Source organism: Ambystoma mexicanum, chromosome 8 (genome assembly GCF_040938575.1).
Source record: "Ambystoma mexicanum isolate Mex_15411 chromosome 8, UKY_AmexF1_1, whole genome shotgun sequence".
NCBI classification, from domain to species: Eukaryota; Metazoa; Chordata; class Amphibia; order Caudata; family Ambystomatidae; genus Ambystoma; species Ambystoma mexicanum.
Genome location: NC_090929.1, coordinates 113,283,048 through 113,303,370, shown reverse-complemented (window position 1 = coordinate 113,303,370; position 20,323 = coordinate 113,283,048). Strand labels below are relative to the sequence as shown.

The 20,323-nt window shown below is 47.1% G+C and overlaps 1 protein-coding gene across 1 annotated transcript in view; it reads left to right on the top strand.

Moving 5' to 3' along the window:
- The window catches only part of ARPC5L (actin related protein 2/3 complex subunit 5 like), a 116,306-nt gene that overhangs the window by 94,056 nt on the left and 1,927 nt on the right, over positions 1-20,323 (top strand). Inside the window, exon 3 of the mRNA XM_069609441.1 lies at positions 11,688-11,864. Within this exon, the coding sequence (XP_069465542.1) occupies positions 11,688-11,864 (177 nt within the window). The remainder of the gene's footprint in view (positions 1-11,687; positions 11,865-20,323) is intronic.

Here is a 20,323-nt window from a genome sequence, read left to right as displayed (position 1 = left end):
GCAAGAATATATAAAATAAAAAGGAAAATATCTGCTGCCACGAGCTGGTCTTGGACACATCGTGCAAGCAACCACTAAGTTACCAAATCTATAACATTAAGGACATTAATCGTTCCTACCTTACTGCAAGGTGAAGTATGCAGTGTAAAATAAACAAGGAGTTCCCTAAGTCATAGGGACAGATGTGTGCACCCAAAACCTCTGAGCTTAGCTAGGCAAGCGAAGTGAAAAGGCTTCCTTGGATTGGCCACCAGGGGGTGCACAGATGAACTGGACCTCCGTGTGAGCTCCCAGTCCCACAGTCCATAAAGTGTTTTGAGCCCCCAATGAATGGCCCTCCCACCCCACAGAAAACCAGCAAAAAGTTGATGGGGAAGGCGCCCTTACGCAATTGACTGAAAATCTGGAGAAAATCGGTGCAGGATTCCCTAAGAAACCGTCGACTTTGTGAATGCGTCCAGGGACCTCAGACAGGCGCGGCCCATACCCCTGAAAGCGAAAGTAATCCGACGCTGAGCGCGCAGTTGGAGTTTTCATCATGGATCCCGCGGCGGATCAGCACCATAGCGAAGGCCTGAAGCGGAGGCGTCTTTCTTCTCAGAAGGCACCCTACCTGTGGCTAACAATAGAACCAGACCCTCCTGGAAGCATACGAGAGGACCCAATGGCCGACACGACCGAAGGGCAGCATTTCGAGTATAACCGAAGGTGAGCCGGCTAACGCCTCTCCTCCGCTGAGCCCTGTGCCGTGATCTGACCCCATCTCCCGCCGAACATCGAGGTACAGGCTCCTGCTACATGCTCCAAATATATTGCAGAAAAGCGCACTCCTATTCAGAGGGACCCGAAGCGGAGGCACGGAAGTGCGGCGTGCAATTTCATATTTACTGCGGCTTGCGCACTCTGGGCGCCTTCTCCACAGACGAACGTAATGAGAGAGCTCTTGCCTCATTGAACAACACCCACCCATTTTGCACAGCAAACTGGTTGTTTGAATCCCACGACCTCGTGGAGCTTTTACCACATCCAACCCTCCAGAAGAAGCCTCTGACCCTGTTAAATCTCGCATGACACTCCAACCGAGTAGCGACACCCCAAGAACGAGGTAAAGAGAATTCCCCCCTCCCCCCCTCGATATACAATACTAACTGAGCAACGCTTGGCACAACGGACAGGTGGGGGAGGACCTAGCCTGCGAGACGAGAATTGCCCAAATACACAGCGGTTCGGGTACTGGGAGTCTCCCCAGATCACCACTGCCGGAAGGCTCGAGACAGAACATGGCCAACCCGACCCACTCACTCTTAACGGACCGCTCCTGGGATGCAGCATAACGCGTATCCGCTCTGATCCCTTATTGCCTTTCTGCTTACATCGGCTGTGAGAGGCGTCCAAACGGCCCACCAGAGGATTGATACTTAATCAGGCACCAGACCCTCTAATAAACTAACTCACACAGGAGGTGAGTCCACGGAAGGTTACACAGTGCACTACTGGCAGATGTAATTTAGGGGCACTTAACGAGCCACCAAAGAACTTGTAGGCCTGGATGACCGATCTACATTTATAGATATTGAATGCATACCGGACACTATTCCTAGAATCATTTTGGAGCCCTCTGACCCCCCGACTTCCACTGCACCTGATATCACGTCAAGGGGGTCACCTTCCAGCGTTACACATACTGCATAGGGACCACTTTATCAGACACTTCCCTGCAAAGCATTGTCGGATTACAGTAAATAGTAACATATGTTGAGTCCATTTTTACTCCCTGAAGGACATCGATAAGACCCAACCCCCGGTGAACCTGAAACACACGGGCTGAGCGGCAGTGGCTACATAGCAACAGGGCCATAGGGTCCACCATCCAGGAGGACGAGGCTCCCTCTTCATGGGAGAGACGGGATCAGCGAAAAAATATATACCAATAACTACGCCAATGAACCCCACGAAACCGACGAACGACAAGAAACCAGCCGGTGGTGCACCAGACGTTTGGAGAACAGTCACACAAGCACTCAGCCGTCCAGAAAAGGGCCTGGAGCCCTGGAAAAGGCATTGACATATATGCATACTACACACTCCTGGACCACACTACCACAGGCACAGTGGAGCAACTTGGTTATCAGAAAGGGGGCTGTGCAGTGAAGGCCATCCGACAGCACCTAGCTAACGAGCACCAGACGGAAGTGAACAGTGAGTCCGGTTCCTCACTAAACGGGGCTTCTAGACCTGAATGAATGAACAGTGCCCACAGGTGCTGAGCACACGCCGAAGTACGCCCCTAGAATCGTTCTGGAGCACCCTGATTCCCAGCTATCCGCGCACATTGGACCACGCCAAAGTTGACACTTTGGGGCACGTCGCATACCACAGAGGAGCCAATACAATAGGGACTTCGCTGCAGCAAATAGCTGGGGTACGGCAGGCAGAAGTGCAGGATAAGACCATTTCCATACCCTGAAGAACATTGACAAGCCCTGGCCCCACATAAACACCAGATACACATGGACTGGAGTCCTAAACTGCATGAGAGTGGCATAATCACGTGTCCAGAGAGACCACCCCCCCCCAGGAAGGTGATGCTTCCTCCCCATTAGAGGAACAGATCAGGCATACCCACAACACAAAAACGAACCTTGGAACACAACAGAATCTACGGACGGCACGACCCAGTGGTTGACGCACCAGGGGCTAAGCGAACAACACCACGAGGGCTCCCTAGAGGGTTGGGCCCCCGAAGCCAGGGCATGTGCCCTCCTCCGGTATGACTGCTACCTTTGGGCTATAATAGGCAGCTCTTATTGAACTATGTAGACCCTCAACGGAGTCAACGCTCAAAATGCCCCCCAGATCCAGTGTTGTGACCTCATAAGTGATCCTCAGAAGACCCTGCTCAGTATTCACGCATAGTGGTGACACAACCCCTCTTAACCAAACCGCCATTGAACGGCTCGACACACCATTGTGCTCACTGTGAGAAGGGTTGGGCCCTCTTTGCTGAGGCGTGTGCCCTACTTCAGAACCCGCTCTCGCGGAGAGGAGAGAGCGGGGCCCTCCGTTCCAGGAAGAAGTGACTAAAAGTAGAAACCGCAATGAGCCACACAAGTGGTGAGCCCACCAGAGGACAGGGGGGAGAAGAGGGGTGGGTGTGAGTGGGCTCATTGTTTAAAGTGATGTTCATAGATGGGGATCGTCAGACGCACGATCCCCACGGGTGATCTGGGACTGGCTAGGTGATTAGAACCCTGCTAGATCGAATGCCGCAAGGGGTACGTGGGAGAAGGGAGAAGTCGAGGGGAGCAGGTGGGACAGAAGCAAGTTTCTGCATAAACAGGTCTGCAGTGCATTCACTAGAAAAGGGCTGTATGAGGCCATCACACGAGCAACATGGACAGAGAAAAGGTCATGGCGATAAGGTCATCACCCATTAGACCCGGGCTTCTCGAGGTTGGCACACTCAATGTAAAAGGGCTAAATTCACCTACTAAACTATCTTTAATGTCTAGAGAATTTAAGAGCGCGAAACTAGATGTACTTTTCCTACAAGAGACTAAATACATACGAGGGGAAGAACGCACAGTCTTGTACTCCAGAGTGGAAACGGAATTTTGGAGCTCCGGTCCCTTGTGGAAAGCAGGAGTTGGCATACTTGTAAGGAAGAGACTCCATTTTGAGATCACAAAGGTGTGGACTGACTTGGAAGGGCGGGCCATCATTGTGGTGGGTTGGAAATGCAATACCATGCCGACTATTTACTCCCCTAACGTTGGACAAGCACGCTTCCTGCAGCACACAGTCCCGAAGATGATAGAAGCCACCGTGCATGTCATCCTGGGTGGAGACTTCTGGGCAGACCCTATGCGAGATAGACAGGCTGGTAACCCAGAGGCATGTGTTCCAATAGATGGCGGCCGCACAGCTGTGAATGAAATGATGGAATTGTACAGATTGGAAGACATTTGGCGGTACACCCATCCCAATGAGCCAGGGTACACATTCTATTCGGCACCACACTCCACATTTACTAAGATAGACAATCTGTACCTTTCAGAAAGCCTGAGTGAGGCGTAACTACCTCAGATTGTCACAATCTCGTGGTTGGATCATGACATGGTCACAGTCGACAGACTGCTCGCCTTACTGCATAAGAGCGCAAAGTGGCATTGCAATGAAACCCTGTGGAAAGACCCAATATTTTGAAGGGAACTTGCAGGAGAGATTGAAGAATACTTTAAAGGAAATGACACGGGAGAGGTATCCAAGAGAATGGTGTGGGAGGCAGGGAAGCCAACATGGTGAGGCATTCTGATCAAAGAAGGGGCTGAGAAAAAGAGGGAGAGGACCCTGGTAGATAATAGATTGAGAGGGGAGATTACACAACTAAGCACTGCGGCACAAGGTTCCAATGAGGGGAGGACGGAGAGAATATAAAGTAGCCCTCTACGCTGATGACTTCCTACTTCATGTAAGGAACCCATGACATCAATACCTAGAGCCATACATTTGATAGAAAGATATGGAGCACTATCGGGTTTCAATAGGTCCGAATCCATACTGTTCCCATTACAGGAACTATCCCCTGAGGATACCACCAGACTCTCCACTGTCGGCCTCGTGATGGGTGGCGCTACAGTACGTTATTTGGGGATCAATCTGATACGGGAACTTGAGGACATGCAAACTTCCCCCACCTTTTAGCTTGTTTTCATGCAAAATTGGTGAAATGGCAGAAGCTGACGGTCTCCTGAATGGGGGAGACTCAATGCAATTAAAATGGTGTGCCTACCCTGATTCTTATACCCATTCCAAATGCTCCCACAAACTCCCGGAGGCTTTTTTAAATTATTTTTTTTTTTTTAAAGAAGTGAAAAGAGCCATTCTAAAATTCCTATGGCAGGGGGATAAAAAGCGGGGATAGCATGAGGTCCTTATCTTATCCAAAGAAAAAGGATGAGTGGACCTCCCTGACCTAAAATTATACTATTGAGCAGTGCAACTAAGGGTACTGATTCCCCACTTAAGAGGAGGAAAAGAGTTACAGTGGGTACACCTTGACAATTACAACCTAGCTCCCGCCACTGTCTCAGAATGGCTGTGGGTCCCTCGAAATAAATTACTCAGACTCCGGAATCACCCCATACTAGGCACAATATGGGAAATCTGGAGGGAGGGGGCAGACATGAAGGGTGTCACCACGTGGTCTTCTCCTCTAAGCCACATATGGGCTCTGGGGGTACGTGAGGAGATCCCTAATCATGCACGATTCCAATCTTGGTAGGATGCGGGCATCGAGAGGGTGGGTCAATTATGGAAAGATGGTGTTTACCTCATGATTACGGAACTGGAAGAGGCGCTGGGAATACACCCAATACCGATCTTTCCCTTTTACAACTTAAGGGTACTCTCATGAGGAAGGAATGGCGTGAGAAAGTACAAGGGGATCTTTCCCTGTTTGAGAAATTGCTAGATACAATGACTGAGACCAAGGGTATGATATCGAACAAGGCATTGTTATGTATTGGGGAGGGAGCAACTATTAACCTGAAACATAGGTGGGAACGAGACCTTGGCAAAGAAGTGGACCCAAAATTGTTGGCAAAGATATGTAAGGGAACCTCACAAGGGTCCATTTCGGCCCAACATAAATTGCATGCCATCAAATTACTTCATAGGTGGCAATACGACCCTCACAGATTGTCAAATGTTTCAGACCGTGAGCCCCTTGTGCTGGCGTCAATGTGGGGAGAGGGCCAACTACTGGCACATGTGGTGGGAATGTCCCTGGGTTCAGGTGTACTGGAGCCAGGTTCTTGGTTGGATCAAGTAGATAGATGGAATTTCCCGTGTGACTACATCGCTTCTAATTCTGTTTGGTTAGGAAGAATTAACGGGATCGTGGGCCCCTTGCTGGCTGCTTGTCGCGCGAGCCTGCTTGGTAATCAAATGGAAATCGAACTTGCCCTGAGCAGGAGAGAGTGGATTGCTGTTGCGACAAACATTTACACAATGGAAAGAATTACAGCAGCCATCCATGAGAGAGCGGCACAAAATGAGCTGATGTGGAATTATTTTGTAAGTGTATGCATCCCTAACCCAGCACAGGGCTCAGCACAAGGGGATTGATAGATGAGCCACTAGCAAACGCAGAACGAAATGATCCATAAAAGAGGTATACCTGGAAATGGGTTATTGTGTGCCATGACCGCTCAATCTGGACTATGGAACAAGATATTAAGGAAAGTGAACCTCGTACAACGCAAATGTGAACCTAAGATATATGCGAACTCAAGAGAAGAAACTGCTCCCGGGTCTGGGGGAGTGGGTGGAAGGGACATTTACAATTTAAGATTGCAGTTCATTTGGAGGAGGTAGGGACAGGAGGGGTATAATTCGTTGTAACATGACCCAAATGATATCTGTATGTTTATTATGCTCTATAAAACCTAATAAAACTAAGTTTAAAAAAAAAAAAGACTTCCTTGCCTCAGTCAGGACCTGTTCAAAACAGCGAGTTGGGTGGGTTCCATATGTCTTTGGAGGGATAGCAGCAAAAATGGTATTTCCTACCAAGTTCCATCGAGTTGGGGAATAAGTACCAACTATTACGGTCTACAGCCTTGCATTACCACTTGTGCAGCAGTTTTCACTACTAAATGAAAAATTGATTTCCTTTAATCCCAGTTACGGACCCTATTCGTAACCCGCATAAAATACAGATTACATTCTTTTCATTATTTTTTAATGTGATATGGTTTCAGTAAAGTTATACCTTTCACAAAATATCTCAACTTAAAATACAATGGTTTCTAACACCCCTAAAATGACAATTCTACAATGCTCAGCAAGAGCATCTTTCAACAGCCTGACCATGCGGCATAATCCAGGACAACCAATGAACGCACGGTATGAACGTTTTAACGCTCCAGACAATTAGTTTCCTCTTTGGGGTACATTTTAACTGAAGGGACAAGTGATATTGTATTTAAAACATTCAATTCGTCATTAAAAGCCGCCTATCCGGCTATTACCATCAAATCCAGTATCAAATATTTTGTTTAGAAGGTCACTTAAATGATGATCAGGGCGAGTTGCCTACAGTTTGTGAGCCTCAACCAAAACATTTCAGTCAGCACCCTCTCAACTGAATAGATTCATTTTCACCCCCAAAGAAATCACCCAGTACTTTAGAAAAGAATGTGTACGCTGCATATTGTCTATTTTTAATCAAGGGCCTATTATTTCAAGGGTATGTAAGATATAAAATCTGAATGTTGGGAACCAAGACCTTGCAGTAAAAGAGGGGCATTTTTGAATGCAAGCCATTGGTGACCTTGGAACTGGAAAGAAAATTGGCATATTCCTTATACAATTTCAACCTTGTGAGACATTCCCTAAGTTTCTTTTTTAATTATTCCCCGATTTAATGGCACTGTACCAGCGGAGATGTTCATTTCCACCAAAAGCTACTCGCAACTAGATGAAAGTTCCTATTGAGCTTCATCGCCATCTTTGAAAACTTATTTTCTTATTTTGTTTCAGCCTGATCTTAATCCATTTCATGGTATAGCTCAAAGAACTTAATCCTAGCTCTAATCGCACCATTGGCACAGAGGAAGGCGGTCTCGGCACTGAGTTTCATAACTTGTCATGGCCATGTATTACTGTCTGTCGCCAAACCATATGTAACACTTGGGGTAACTTTAGTTGTATTCAACTCTCATTAGTGGTTGGAGTGAGAAGCAACAGAATTTAGCTGAGATTTTTCATTTGAATAGAGCAGGTATCAATCTTTGCCCCTAACTTTCCTCTTATAAGCCCCAACTTGTTCCGATTGGCCAACACCAACCCTAAAACTATTTGGTCTGCACCTGTTGGGTAACAATTGATGTAGTAACCCTGGGGCGACTACACCAGCCTTGTCCTCTTGGTTTTAGGCAACCCACCTATTTGTATAGGTCTGTACTACACAGGTTGGTAGTGTGACTGAGCAGCCAGACCTATCTCAAGAGGAGTAAATGTGAGCTGTAACATTGAAATTCGCCAAAAAAAGTATCCAAATAACACTTACGCTCAAAGGTTTTCTAGTAAAATAATTATTTAACATTTTCAAATAAGCATTCTTTAAAAAGGGCAATGTGCAACAATACAAATGCACTCCAAAATACTTTCTCTGAATCAAGGCAAAGCAAGTAGATGCTTCCTACACACTTCCTACATGCTGAGGCGACTTCACCAACTAGGACAGTAATGGCATTTATATATCACTTTTGCACTTTGTAAATTCTGAGGTTGGTAGAAATGAAAGGGTAAAGAAAAGAAAAAAAGGTTAAACTAGGTTAAACTAGTTCTCAGGGCATGTGAGCACTTTTAAATCCCCCAATGAAGTCTAGATAAAACCTTTCCCAGCAATACCAGTAAAAAACCAATGTATCACAATTGCCATCAAAGCCAGTGGACTAGAAGAGTCTCCAGGGAGCCCGGACAGCCAAAGTCAATTGTAGCAAAGTCTATGGAGCTGAGGTGGTACTTTGATAGCAAAAAGTCTTGCACAAAGTTAGTTTGTTGTAGAAAATCACTGTTGGATCACACTCTGTTACACTTGTGAAAGTTGGAGCTGAGATCAACTCCAGAAACGCAGCTACTGCAAGTCTCAACTGAGAAAGGCAAGCTACAGAATAAGAGTTAAGTAACCCTTGGTCAGGACAGTACCTTAGGTTAGAAGAAGAGGATCCTGTGTTCTTGGACCTTAGTCGTGGGGACAAGAGGGAGGACATCTGGAGGATTCCTGAACAGCAGCTCTGAGGTCGGCGGCAGCTACGGGCCCTTTTCAATTCAGCTGCACTTTGCGGTTTCAGTGTGCGTTAAACGGCACCACCGCGGATCTTGGACACCGGTTGGGCTTCCTTCACTCTTTGCTCTGGTGTGTTACTCGAGCCTGGGTTGTCCTGCTTCGGGAGGGTCCTCTGGAGACTCCTAGAGCTTTTGGCCCGCTTACAGATGTTGCACTCGACTACAGATTTCTCGACCCCTGGCACTCTGTTCCAGCAGCAGCAAAGAAGTACAGCCTGTTGGGGAGGTCTACTAGCAAAGCTCATCTCTGGATCAGTTGGTCCCATTTACCCAAGGGAAGAAGTCCTCCTTTCCGTAGCTTCTCTTGTTGTGCAGAAAAAGGAGTTTCAGCACAGCAGCAGGGCTTCACCTTGCAATTCAAAGGTCCAGGAGGATGCAGCAGGCGTCTGTTCACGTTTTCTTCGTCTGGTTGTTCGTCCCAGTCGTCGACTGTCTTCAGTCCAAGAAGCCTCACCTTTTATGCAGGATTCTCCCATTTATGCCCAACCTAGCTGTCACTCGCACCACAGGTTGGCTGTCCTGAAATTGCCAATTAGGACTGGGTGCATTCAGGTAACCAAGGAGACAAAAGTCAGGGGAGATTCGGGCACTTCCCTGACTTCATGCCCTGCCAGGCAGTCGCGATTCTTTTTCGGGCTCAGCGGTGGCAGGCTAACAGGGCGAGGGAGCACCCCCTTTTTTTGGGAAAAGGTGGGCAGGGATGGTGGCTGGCTGGCGTGAGTGTGGGTGGGCGTGACGTAGTTGTGGCCTGCAGGAAAGAGCTGAAGGCAAGTGCACCGCCCATCACAAGCGAGAAGCACGGAGCACGTGCAAGCCCGGCACATGCAGCAATTTACCTGGCACGTGCACCAAGCCAACGCGCTTGTGCTTCTAGCTTCGGCAGGGTGTGGCGCAGGACTATGAAGACGCACCCCGGACCGCACCCTGTGCTTAGCGTTTCTACTGCTCCTGACAATAGTGTTTCGCTTACCTCTTCTGCGCTCAAGCATCTTCCTGCGTTGAGCTCCTTGGTTAAGAGCATTTTTCTGTATCCAGTTGGGACTCCTTCATCATCCTTCGGTGCTTCGGCATCCTTCAGCAACCTGGTCTTCAGTCGAGGACTGCGACCTTCAGCATCCTGTTCAACGCCGCTCCGCGGCGGGCTCTGTCCTCACAACCTGCGTGGACTTGTTACTGCCCTTGGTGTCTAGGCCCCCACCTCCTGGTGTCAGACGCCCTGTTTGAAAGCAAGCAACCGGGTTAGCACCCGCCTTCCGTTCTCCTCCCATCAGAACCAATCCATCATCTAAGAACTCGAAAAACTTACCTGTATCCAGGAACGAGCGAGCCTCCCTCAGGGGTCCGCCACAGGTTCGACACTGAAGTTCCAACACCTGGAGGGAGAGAAAGAACATAAGACAATTAGCAGAGACATCACACCTGGGACAGACTATCATCTGCTTCAGCCCCCTCTTCGGGACCAATCTACGGAGCCGCGCTTGCAGACAGAACCACAGGTGAGCCGCATCCACACGCTCCAGCCAGCCTCACATTGTAAGGGGATTAGAGGAGTGGGTGAACACTAGTTATTTTTCCATAGTAGACTTACCCTTTGTTCACCCCTTAAGTTCCCACAACACCCCCAGAACACCAGTAACGCAAGTCCCGAATACACGCAGGCCCTTCCCAACCTCACGGCCCCCTCGAGGTTTTCCTCCAGGCGACAGGTGAGGGAAGGTGTGGTTTGGACATACGACCGGGTGAAGGGGACCAGTATGGTGGCCACTCTGCAGCACAGTCCGCACCAGGCACTCCTGCAGGGCACCAGATGTAAGCGTGACAGACGCAAACTGGAGCCAGAGGCAGGTTTCAGTACTGAAGCCCACCAAAGGCAACATGAACAAAGGGCTTAATCCTGGTTTGGCGCCCAGAGTAAAACCCAAGAAAGACCTCACAAACAAGAAATGGTGAAAAAAGATTGGGGCCATTTTGACACTCTAGTCACCCATGGGTGCTATACTGCAGCTGAGGATTCAGCCTGTGGTAGAAAAGCACAATGGTAGGAAAATGAAACCACTGCCACCAACCATTTAAAGTCGTGAGGGTAACAAAATATTACACAACTAAGTAGCAAAAGGGGCTACTAAGTAACCCCCCAGCACTAAACATAAGATTGTGTGTGCTGGACCTACAAAGAGAAAAGGTAAGTAAAGTCAATTTCACTTAACTATTCTTGGGAACAGTAGTTCTCACAAGAAAAGTTATTTAAACCTTATGAGAAATGTAAAGGATTGGTCTGTGACACTGCACTGAAGGTGCTGTCACATTGCAAAAAGTAGATGCCTAAGGAGTTTGTCAGACTCCAAAAACAAAGGAAATTCATAATTCCAATTAGATAAATACATGAGAGAGTGAGAAAAAGGACTCACTCAGAGTTAAAATTAAAAAGTCCAGCAAAAGAGCAGGGGGTCTTTACGGTTGAAGGGAATTGGCAAAGAAATGAGAATTCTCATTCATGTACCACTTTCAACGCCCTTTTTGAAGTGATTTATTTTAGGGGTTTGATTTCCTAGTTATTGACCCTCGCATATTCTCTTAAATAATTTAGGCAACGTTACAGGCCTACTAGGGAAAACTTGAGTAACACTAAATCATCCGCATAGGCTAGCCACCCCACCGTTAGATTCCATTCTTATAAGGCATGTTCTGACCCCCTTCCCCCCACACCCCCGCCCCCACCTCCACGGTTGATGCTGCTTCCCTTGGTTACTGCTGTTCTTGTTTGTCATTGAGTATCACCTGCTGTACATTGCTGCATATTTCATTTATGCCTGTCTTATTATTTTTTCCAGGAACATGCCCAAGCAGTCATCCTCCGAGTCCTCACCGCCTTCAAAAACAGTGAAATGGAACAAGCGGTACAAACGTTAGACCACAATGGCATCGACTTGTTAATGAAGTACATCTATAAAGGATTTGAAAAACCAACAGAAAATAGCAGCGCAATTTTACTGCAGTGGCACGAAAAGGTATGTCTTCTCCCAGTCTATCATTCCCCCGGGGCGGCCACGGTGTGCTAGAATTACACTAGAGTAAATTTGCTGCAACAATGCATCTCGATTCAGTTCATTTAGTAGTGTCAGCTAGAAAGGGGTTTCCTAAATCATAGAGACGTTCATTCTGAGCCATACATTTTTCATAGATCAGCAACCTTGACTTGGAAACATAATCCACTTTGATTACAGTGCGTTGCAGGGCTATCATTTATCAAGAGCAAGCAAACGTGTTTCTATCTGAAACACGTGGCAAAGGCGCACAGCCGTCGAGCTGCAGCATAGCCTAAAAATCAAGTGGTTACTTATACTCTTAGCAACAAAGTGCAGTGTAAATAAAATGTGAAGATCTATATCCACAAGTTTCCAAATGTTACGTGGGCCCCTCTATTCTGATATTTTTAGGTTTAAAGTTACTGATTTACATTTCTGAAAATCGTGAACTCTTAAACCTGTCGGTGTGGTCTTTAATGGTGGGAATCACTTTGTGAAGGGTACTCTCATGGCAGGATAGGCTTGAAGGCCCCATCTAATGGATGATGTAATCGTCCAGGAACCCTACCAAACAAGAATTGGCAAACCCACTGTTTTGACTTACTAAAAGTTTCTTGCATGCAGGTCTGGTTCCCGCTCCCTGCACCCCGCCAGCTTCACCCTCCTTCCCGGTGCCTTTTAGTGTGCTCTGCCTATTGCACACCACATCCACTAGATCTGTTATAACCTGAGTGACGCTAAAGCAGTACCTATGAGCCCAAACTTTGTAACTGGACTAGATGGTGGTAAACTGCCAACTTTGAACCAAAACGAATTGCGGTGCTATAAAGGACACGTAGGATCCCCTTCTCCCTGCACAAGGCAAAAGCCGGTCAAGTGGCACAGCGAGTAGAGCGCTCGCTTTGACATCCGTGCAGAGCCTGCTAACGCAGGTTCGAATCCCGGCGGGGCCAATCTCAGCCTTTCATCCTTCCGAGGTCGATAAATGAGCACCACACACCGTGGGTAATAATAAGCAGCGCTCAGATACCTGAGGGTTTGTAGCGCTATATAAAAGCCTAATTATTATTATTATTAAAACACTCACTACGTACTCTGTACCAATATTCCTGCCTCCTGTGCACCAAATCTAAAAGGGACACATTGAGGACTCAGTGTTGTGTATTGTTGGTGATGCACGATTGGTTAAAGGGGCTATGGTTCCTCTCCATTGGATGGCTTATTTTAAGGGTTGCAGGGAAAGAATGCACGTGTTAATTGGAAGTTGTTTTTTGGAGACTAATCTAGACCACAAGCTGAGTGGTAATTGCTTTCAGTGTCCAGCACATGGATCAAGCTAAAGTGTTTGAAGATGTGCTATTGTAGAATGCAGTAAGCAGTGCGGTTTCATATAAACTTTCAAAGGTGGTATTTTTCAGCAGTCACTCCATACATAGGGGTGACTGCTGTAGGGCCTTATGACATTACCAGAACCCCTCCCGGGTATTGTAAGACGTAATACATGCTTACGCGTGATGTAGCCCCACACCGCTATTGTCACAAAGATTTCAAAACTATTATTTCACAAGCATGATCTCATTGGCATCTTTGGTTTTCAATCTAGGGGAAACCACAGAAATATGGAGGTGTAATGCATGTGTCTTAAGAAATGTCACCAGAACCCCAACACTCATTGGCTTTGTAGTGTACCTTGTCACCAGAACTCTTGAGGGCATTGTAGGACCACAATACAGTTGCTATTGACTTCAGACCTTCATCGGTCCTCCTGTGTATCCACAGCACTTCAGAGTGGTCAGAGCACAACTCTACAGACCTCTGATCAAAATAACATTCTGAATTACTAGAAGGCAGTATGCAGTGACCGTACGCACTGTCGTCCCAGATCAAGAGGCGGTCTGCACCTTGAGTTTCTACTTCTCTGCCTTGGACACCATGGACCATGCCTTTCTCCTCCACTCACTAAAATCGTCTCAGTATTGAGGGTCCCATACATCATAGACTAATCTTTCCTCAATAGTTGCACATGCCAGCTGAAACGGTCTTCCTTCCTGTCATTAGCATGTAACCTTTTTTCTGTGAGTGCAAGAGGGGTCTACAGTATCGCCTATTCTCTTCACTATCTGCCACTGTGTGATGGCCAACAAGTTGACTTTCACATTTATGCCTATAATACTCTGCCATAATTGAACCTACAAAAGTGACCTGATGGGGATTAGACTTTTTTTTTTTCTTCCACTGTAGAAGCTTTTGGGCGACAAACGTTTTTACATTATTGCAGTGAGCAAGGGAGGCTAAGGGAAGAATGTAAGGATTATACCATCGAAACCTGGACTCTGGCTATGAAACGGAGTGTGTTGTGTGCTGGACGAAGGAACCCTGTTGGTTCTAAGTGATCCGACCGCGGCTGAATTTCCCGCGGCCGGAATGCTCGCATGAGAAAGGTGCGAACTACCGCATGGTCCTTTTTCTCTTTAAATTTTTTTTTTTTTACGGAAGGCTTTGGGGGTGTCCACGGCAACCCTTGCTTACTATACTATAAAATCGAACTTTTGGTGTTCAAACCTTTGGTGGTAGCATTTTTATACCTAATGCTAACCATTGGATTCTTCAAAACGCCCAATACCACCCTGTTTCATACTAGAGAGAGATGTTCTATTTTCCAAAACGTGTGGCACCCTCCAGCTTGGGCAGAACTAATGCATCACCATTTGCTTATTTTATTTTTCTTTAACGCCGTCCAGGCCAAACTGCTTGGGTCTATATAGATAATGGTTTACTAGACCTAGTTATAAGCCAATCTAAAGGGGCAGATGTGTCAACACAGGCAGATGCAATTCAGGGATGTCCGAAGGGTTTCCCAGGAAGGCAGTAGCTGAATCCCATTGCTGCATCCTTGCTTGAGATGTGGCAGTTAAGCCATCATTGCTTGCATTGTCACGGCCCAATAGGAGGGTCTCTGTGGGGAGCATGCAGAAGGTATCTCCCAGAAGCCACCATAGCGCAGAGCTGCGTCCCATAGATGTGGCCGAAGGAACGAGAGAGAATGGGGGACGGAAGGCACTAAGTGGACTAGCACTTAGTGCCCTATGTGTCGAAGGAAGAGGGGCTGTCGAGAGGGTCAATTGCCATATAGTGTCATTGAATGCTGCCTCTTTTGCCGGAATCAATCCTTGAAATGGTTTCTACGGAGAAGATTGCGCCTTACATATCAGAATGGCCCAACCGAACCTTACATACTGTAAGGGATTCAGTTTCCTCTCTGTTGGCACGTGAGAATGCCAGTCTGCTGGCCAAATAAAAAAAAATCGATAATTACACATTGTATAACAAAACAAGAAATGAGTGAAAACATGTCTCCTTCATACAAAGTGTTTCCTTGGTTTGGAACCCATCGGAAACAACAAATCAAACGATGAACCGTTATTTTAAAGTTAAAGCAGGAATAGAATGGAAAAAGCTGTAAAGAAAGAATTCATGGTCAAACTTTTTTTAAACGGTTTATCCTTTTGTCTGTCTTGAATAAAAGCTTTTCAAAGGAGATTTAGGACACTGGCATTTACTAAGATTGTTTTTATTTTGTATAAAGGAATCCCGTGTTTGCTTAGTTTTTCAGTTGTCCCCAGTATCTGGGGTTATGGGGACTTCCCCTCTTTTTCAGATCTTGCACATAATGTTATCGGAAGTAAGAACTTGCGTAAGCAACATAGTCTGAACAAAAGGGAATCCCACAAAGTCTCCTAGAATGGCAAGAAAACCAAATTTCACAACCTGCAATGCTTTTTATGAAAAATCAAGCGGCACTCGCTTGTGAAGATCTTTGCATCATCTTTAAAGCTGCTGTGTAAGTCTTCAAGGACCAGCAGAAGCCTCAGTGATTTGGGATCCCGCGAGCAGCCTGGAGTCCGAGATCCCAGCCAAGCTCTCTGGACAGCTTGTGCGCTGTGGATTCCTAATGAGCAGCCATGGGTTTGTGCCTCGGTTACACCTCAGTTATGCTAATAATGTGGGAGTGCACTGTTTTGACTCTTTCAGCAGTCTTTGACTTGTTCAGGGAGGAGGGCAATGCACACATGCAGCCCTAAACCGGCGAATTACCAGTCGTGGTGACTTAGTTGCGATCAGTGATTCTCAGAGCCTTCCTCTGCCCCAGAAGAAATAACAAATACAATAGACACATCAGGCGCATGAAGCTGCAAACACTACCCAGTTGCTAAGGATGCCCACCCTCCTCCCCTCGCCCCCGTATCCAAATGCTGAATAAGGTTTCCAAACAGCATGGACAGGGGAACGGATTCCAACGATGGATTCTCCTCTTCGTGTCCTTCTGGACACTATATCCCGAATGCCCCCCATGCCCCTACATGGGGAGGGGGATGACTCTAAAGGGATTGCTGGCCCCTATGCTGCTCCTACCCTCCAGGCACATCCGCTAGATTGGAAAGTGGAGTTGAGGTTTCACTTCCCCCAGCAGGTCTTTGTTCATCCCAGTCCCCTAATTGCCACTCTGGCGGTGGCAGCTGGGTAGACACTTGCAATCTATTGCAGGCGCCCTTACATCTATACGCCCACCTAAAGCTTTGGTCAGTAGTGACGATGGCCTGGAAAACTCGGATTCGCCATCATAAATTCCTTGCACCCCGCCTCTTACTAGTTAAACCTTCTGGGGGACAGTCTTACCTAGGTCCTGTTGCTGTAGTCCTTACCCTCTTACCCCAAAATGGACGTTATCTTGCCATGCCCAAAACTCCCTGAAGCCATAAAGCTGTGACATTCAAGCTATAAAGCTGCTAACGTTTAAGGTTACAAATGTTGGTATCCACAAGCGTGTAAATGTGGGACTTGAAACAACCCCCTTTTAATATCTATGCAGCAAATGTAAAGTGGACTTAACTAAAACGTGGTGATTGGTAGAGGACAGTCGGGTAGCACAGTGACTCGAGCGCTATTAAGCATAGCTGCCTGCCCTCCAGGATTGGGCCAGAGTCTGGGATTTCGCACTACTCTATGGGTCTCCTGGGAAGATTTCAAACGATGGGATGTCTGTGTCGTCTCTTCACGGCTCTGGGACAGGTTTACAAAACTATGCGCCAGCATATCCAGCACAGCCTCACAAATCTATAACCCTTGTCAGCAAACCATTGAAATGGAAGATGTGGTGGTGGTGGTGGTGGTCTTCGGAAAGTGTTAATGTTTGGGTGACCAGAACTGTCTGAGCATGTTGGCTTCTGAAAACCCACACACACTGCTCGAATTAGCTGCCCAAATCTCTGCCTTCTCAAGACCATGAACATGACTCAAGAAAACGGTAGGTTGGCAGTTGGCCTTTCCTTCATGACGTGCGCTTACTTGACTCGCAAATGAAGGGTTGCTTTTTTTGTAGAACCTCACATCGTATAGAATAAAAAAGCAGTATTGTTTGTGTGACAGAACTACAAGCAGATGAATTTACCACACAATCGTTTGTCTTAAAAGTACATTTTGCAAGTTGAGACTGGTCTTGTATCCTGGTTAAAGTGTGTGATCCTGGGTGGGTTATTTTCTCGCTGTACTTTTTCTGTAGGAGTTGAAGTTTACACTACTTGTCCCGTTTGTGCATGACATACAGGATGGTCATGCTGCTGTTTGGTTTTCTGCAACATTTACCTCAAACCACCGCCCAACCTCTTCAGTTTATTCAACCACAGTTTCGTTACATACACCAAATACTCCTAAAATTAGAAAACCTTGGCAACCAACTTAACTAAATCTGGAACTGGTCACTGAGTGTATAAGTGACTAGGGTTCCGTCCATCGGGGCATCGTTACATCCTCGAGGAACCCTCATGAATGCTAAAGTCTCATGGGGACCACATCTGTTTTGCTACATAAGGTCATTACGTTGCCTCATGGACTTAAAATAAATCTGAAAATGACCATTGTCGATGCTTTCGTGTCCTTCCGTTTGGAACGCTGTGGTGGATGTTATCTGTCTCCCCAAATCCGTAGACTCCAGCCTGTCCCAAATGCAGCTGTTCATCTCATCTCACTAGCAATCTGAACCCTCCACTGACTTCTATTTTATAAATAGCTACATTCTTGTGCACCATCCAGTACTGCCGAGTTTCATCCTCTGCAAATTCCAGAAGCACATCGACTAGAACACCGAGATCTGCCAACATTCCATTAACTCCTGATGTAGCAGCCATGTACACATCTACACTGCACCATTTGGGCACTCGTATTAACCATCGGCCAGTTTTTACAAAGAGCAATTGATGGTGAAAGACTTCTGGGACACAGCTTCTGCTGCTCTGCCAAGAGAACAGGGATGCATAGTCTCTTAAATGCCTGCTCACCCCCACACTATACCTAACCAAGCAGTAATCCGATCTTAAAGGTGAAACTGGCCCAGTCCAATAGCTATAACTTGATTGCCTCGTTAAGGTAGCATAGACCAAGGGCGAGCTGGCACAGGTGCAACACAAACCATAGCACAGTGACACCAAGTGTCCATCCAAGGTTCTATACAAATAGGATCTTTGAACTGATGCACACAACTGATTAAAAGCACTGGAGACTCTCCCTGTGAAGGAGACGGAAAGACTGCAGATTTGTAAAGGGCATTCTGAGTTCATGGGCAGGGGTTCTTGGGCAAAAAGATTTCAGCACCAAGGATATTTTTTTACAAGGCAATGAAAGGGGCCTGAAAGTCACTAAGATCCTTTTACGGGTACAGGGCCTCTTCAAACACCTCTGGGATCTTGTCTTTGGGCCCAGTGGTATCGGGTTGGGGTTCTTGGTGCTTTTCTGCAGTCAAAGACTTGGGTCGTGCTGTATCAGTGGCGAGTCAGCATCAAGCCTGTCTGTGAATCGAGTTTGCGTTTGAGACTGGGCAAGTCGATTGCTCCCAAAGGCGAGTGTGTGGGAGAGGCGGAATGGAGGGAGGCGGGGACAGTAGAAAACACGCTACCCACTGAATGCATTGAGACCATGCTTCTGTTGGCACACGTCGCAGCTCAGGATGCGATGCAGGATTCTGCAGCAGAAGTAGTCGCTGTGAGGTTCTTCACTGGCTCGAGTTGATGTTGACAGTTTGCTATTTAAACCATTCGGTGGGGAGGTACGAGGTGAGGGGTGATGGAGGGTCAGTGCCAAAAGCAGCAGCAAAGGTCCTGGAGCAGCTCAATGAGAGATGGCTATGTTTCAAGGCAACAAATAGGGTTCTGAGCCGAGTTCTAGTAGTTCTAATCCAGGGTCTGCAGGGACAAGACAAGTCCTTTGTTGCCTCACTTTAATTCCAGGAACCATGTCTGGTAACTGCAGGATCCTGTTTCCAGTGCACAGGCTGCTGAGTGGTCTTCATCCTTGGCAGTTTCACCCCAATATGCCTCTCTAGGTGGGTAGTGAGAACAGCTTACCTCATCTATGGAGCCTACTCTCTTCACCTCATTGGCAGAGGACTTTGGAATAGACTGTATACTCCAGAGTTCAAGGTTAATCCTTGTCTTGATTCCAGTGATGAGGACGGTTTCCCTGCCCCCACCCGTTATATTTCCAAACTGCAGATGTGGTTTGGTCCAGAGCAAGCCTCTTATCCAAGTTTTCTTTTCCTGGTATCATACTGCAAACCAAGCACTCTGGGTATGTTGGGGAAGGGACAGGAAATGTAGGTGGGTATAGCGGTATCCATGACGGCAGAAAGCCTCTGGTTGAAACGTATCTTCTGGGTTACTCTATCTGCCCCCCTCTTCTGCTAGCTTCAAAGGCTTTCCAGTAATCTGCACCCTGGTTTCAGAGGTCCATTGTTATGCTGGGACTGGTTTTTGGTGCGCCAGTTTCCTGTGGACCTACCAGGGAGAGTTCCTGTTCCCTGGTGGAAGGCATCAACCCTCCTCCGAGGGATCAAAGGAAAGGCTTCTTGGGCCAGGCCCCACATGGTGGCTGTGAGTACACCCATGCCAGGTCAATGCTGTCTTCCTTTCCACTCCCAACTTAAATTTCAATTCCTTCGTCTGGTCTTTAAATCTCTTCATGACCTTGCCCCTCCTTACCTCTCCTCTCTTCTCTCATTCTATACCCCCCCTCTCTCTCCCTTTGCTCTGCTGATCTCTTCTTACTTTCTGTCCCCCACCTCCTTGTGCTTCTTCTCGTTTCCGCTCCTTTCAACTCCTTGCCCCCCTACATTGGAACTACCTTCCTTTCACTATCTGCTCAAATTCCACCTATTCTCCTTCCGTTCCTCCTTCAAATCACTCCTTCACTCCCCTCACTGACACCTCTCCCCTTTCACCTCTCCTTCTCCTCCCAATACCCTCTTCCTTGTTCCTTTCTTTCCCTGTCTCCCCTATAATCTTCATCCTCCCTTCACTACCTTCTCCCTTTTCTCCTTCCCCTAACCCTCCTTTTCTCTTCCTTCTCAAATGTAAATTGTTCCGCATGCTGTTTTTCTGGGTTGATTCATA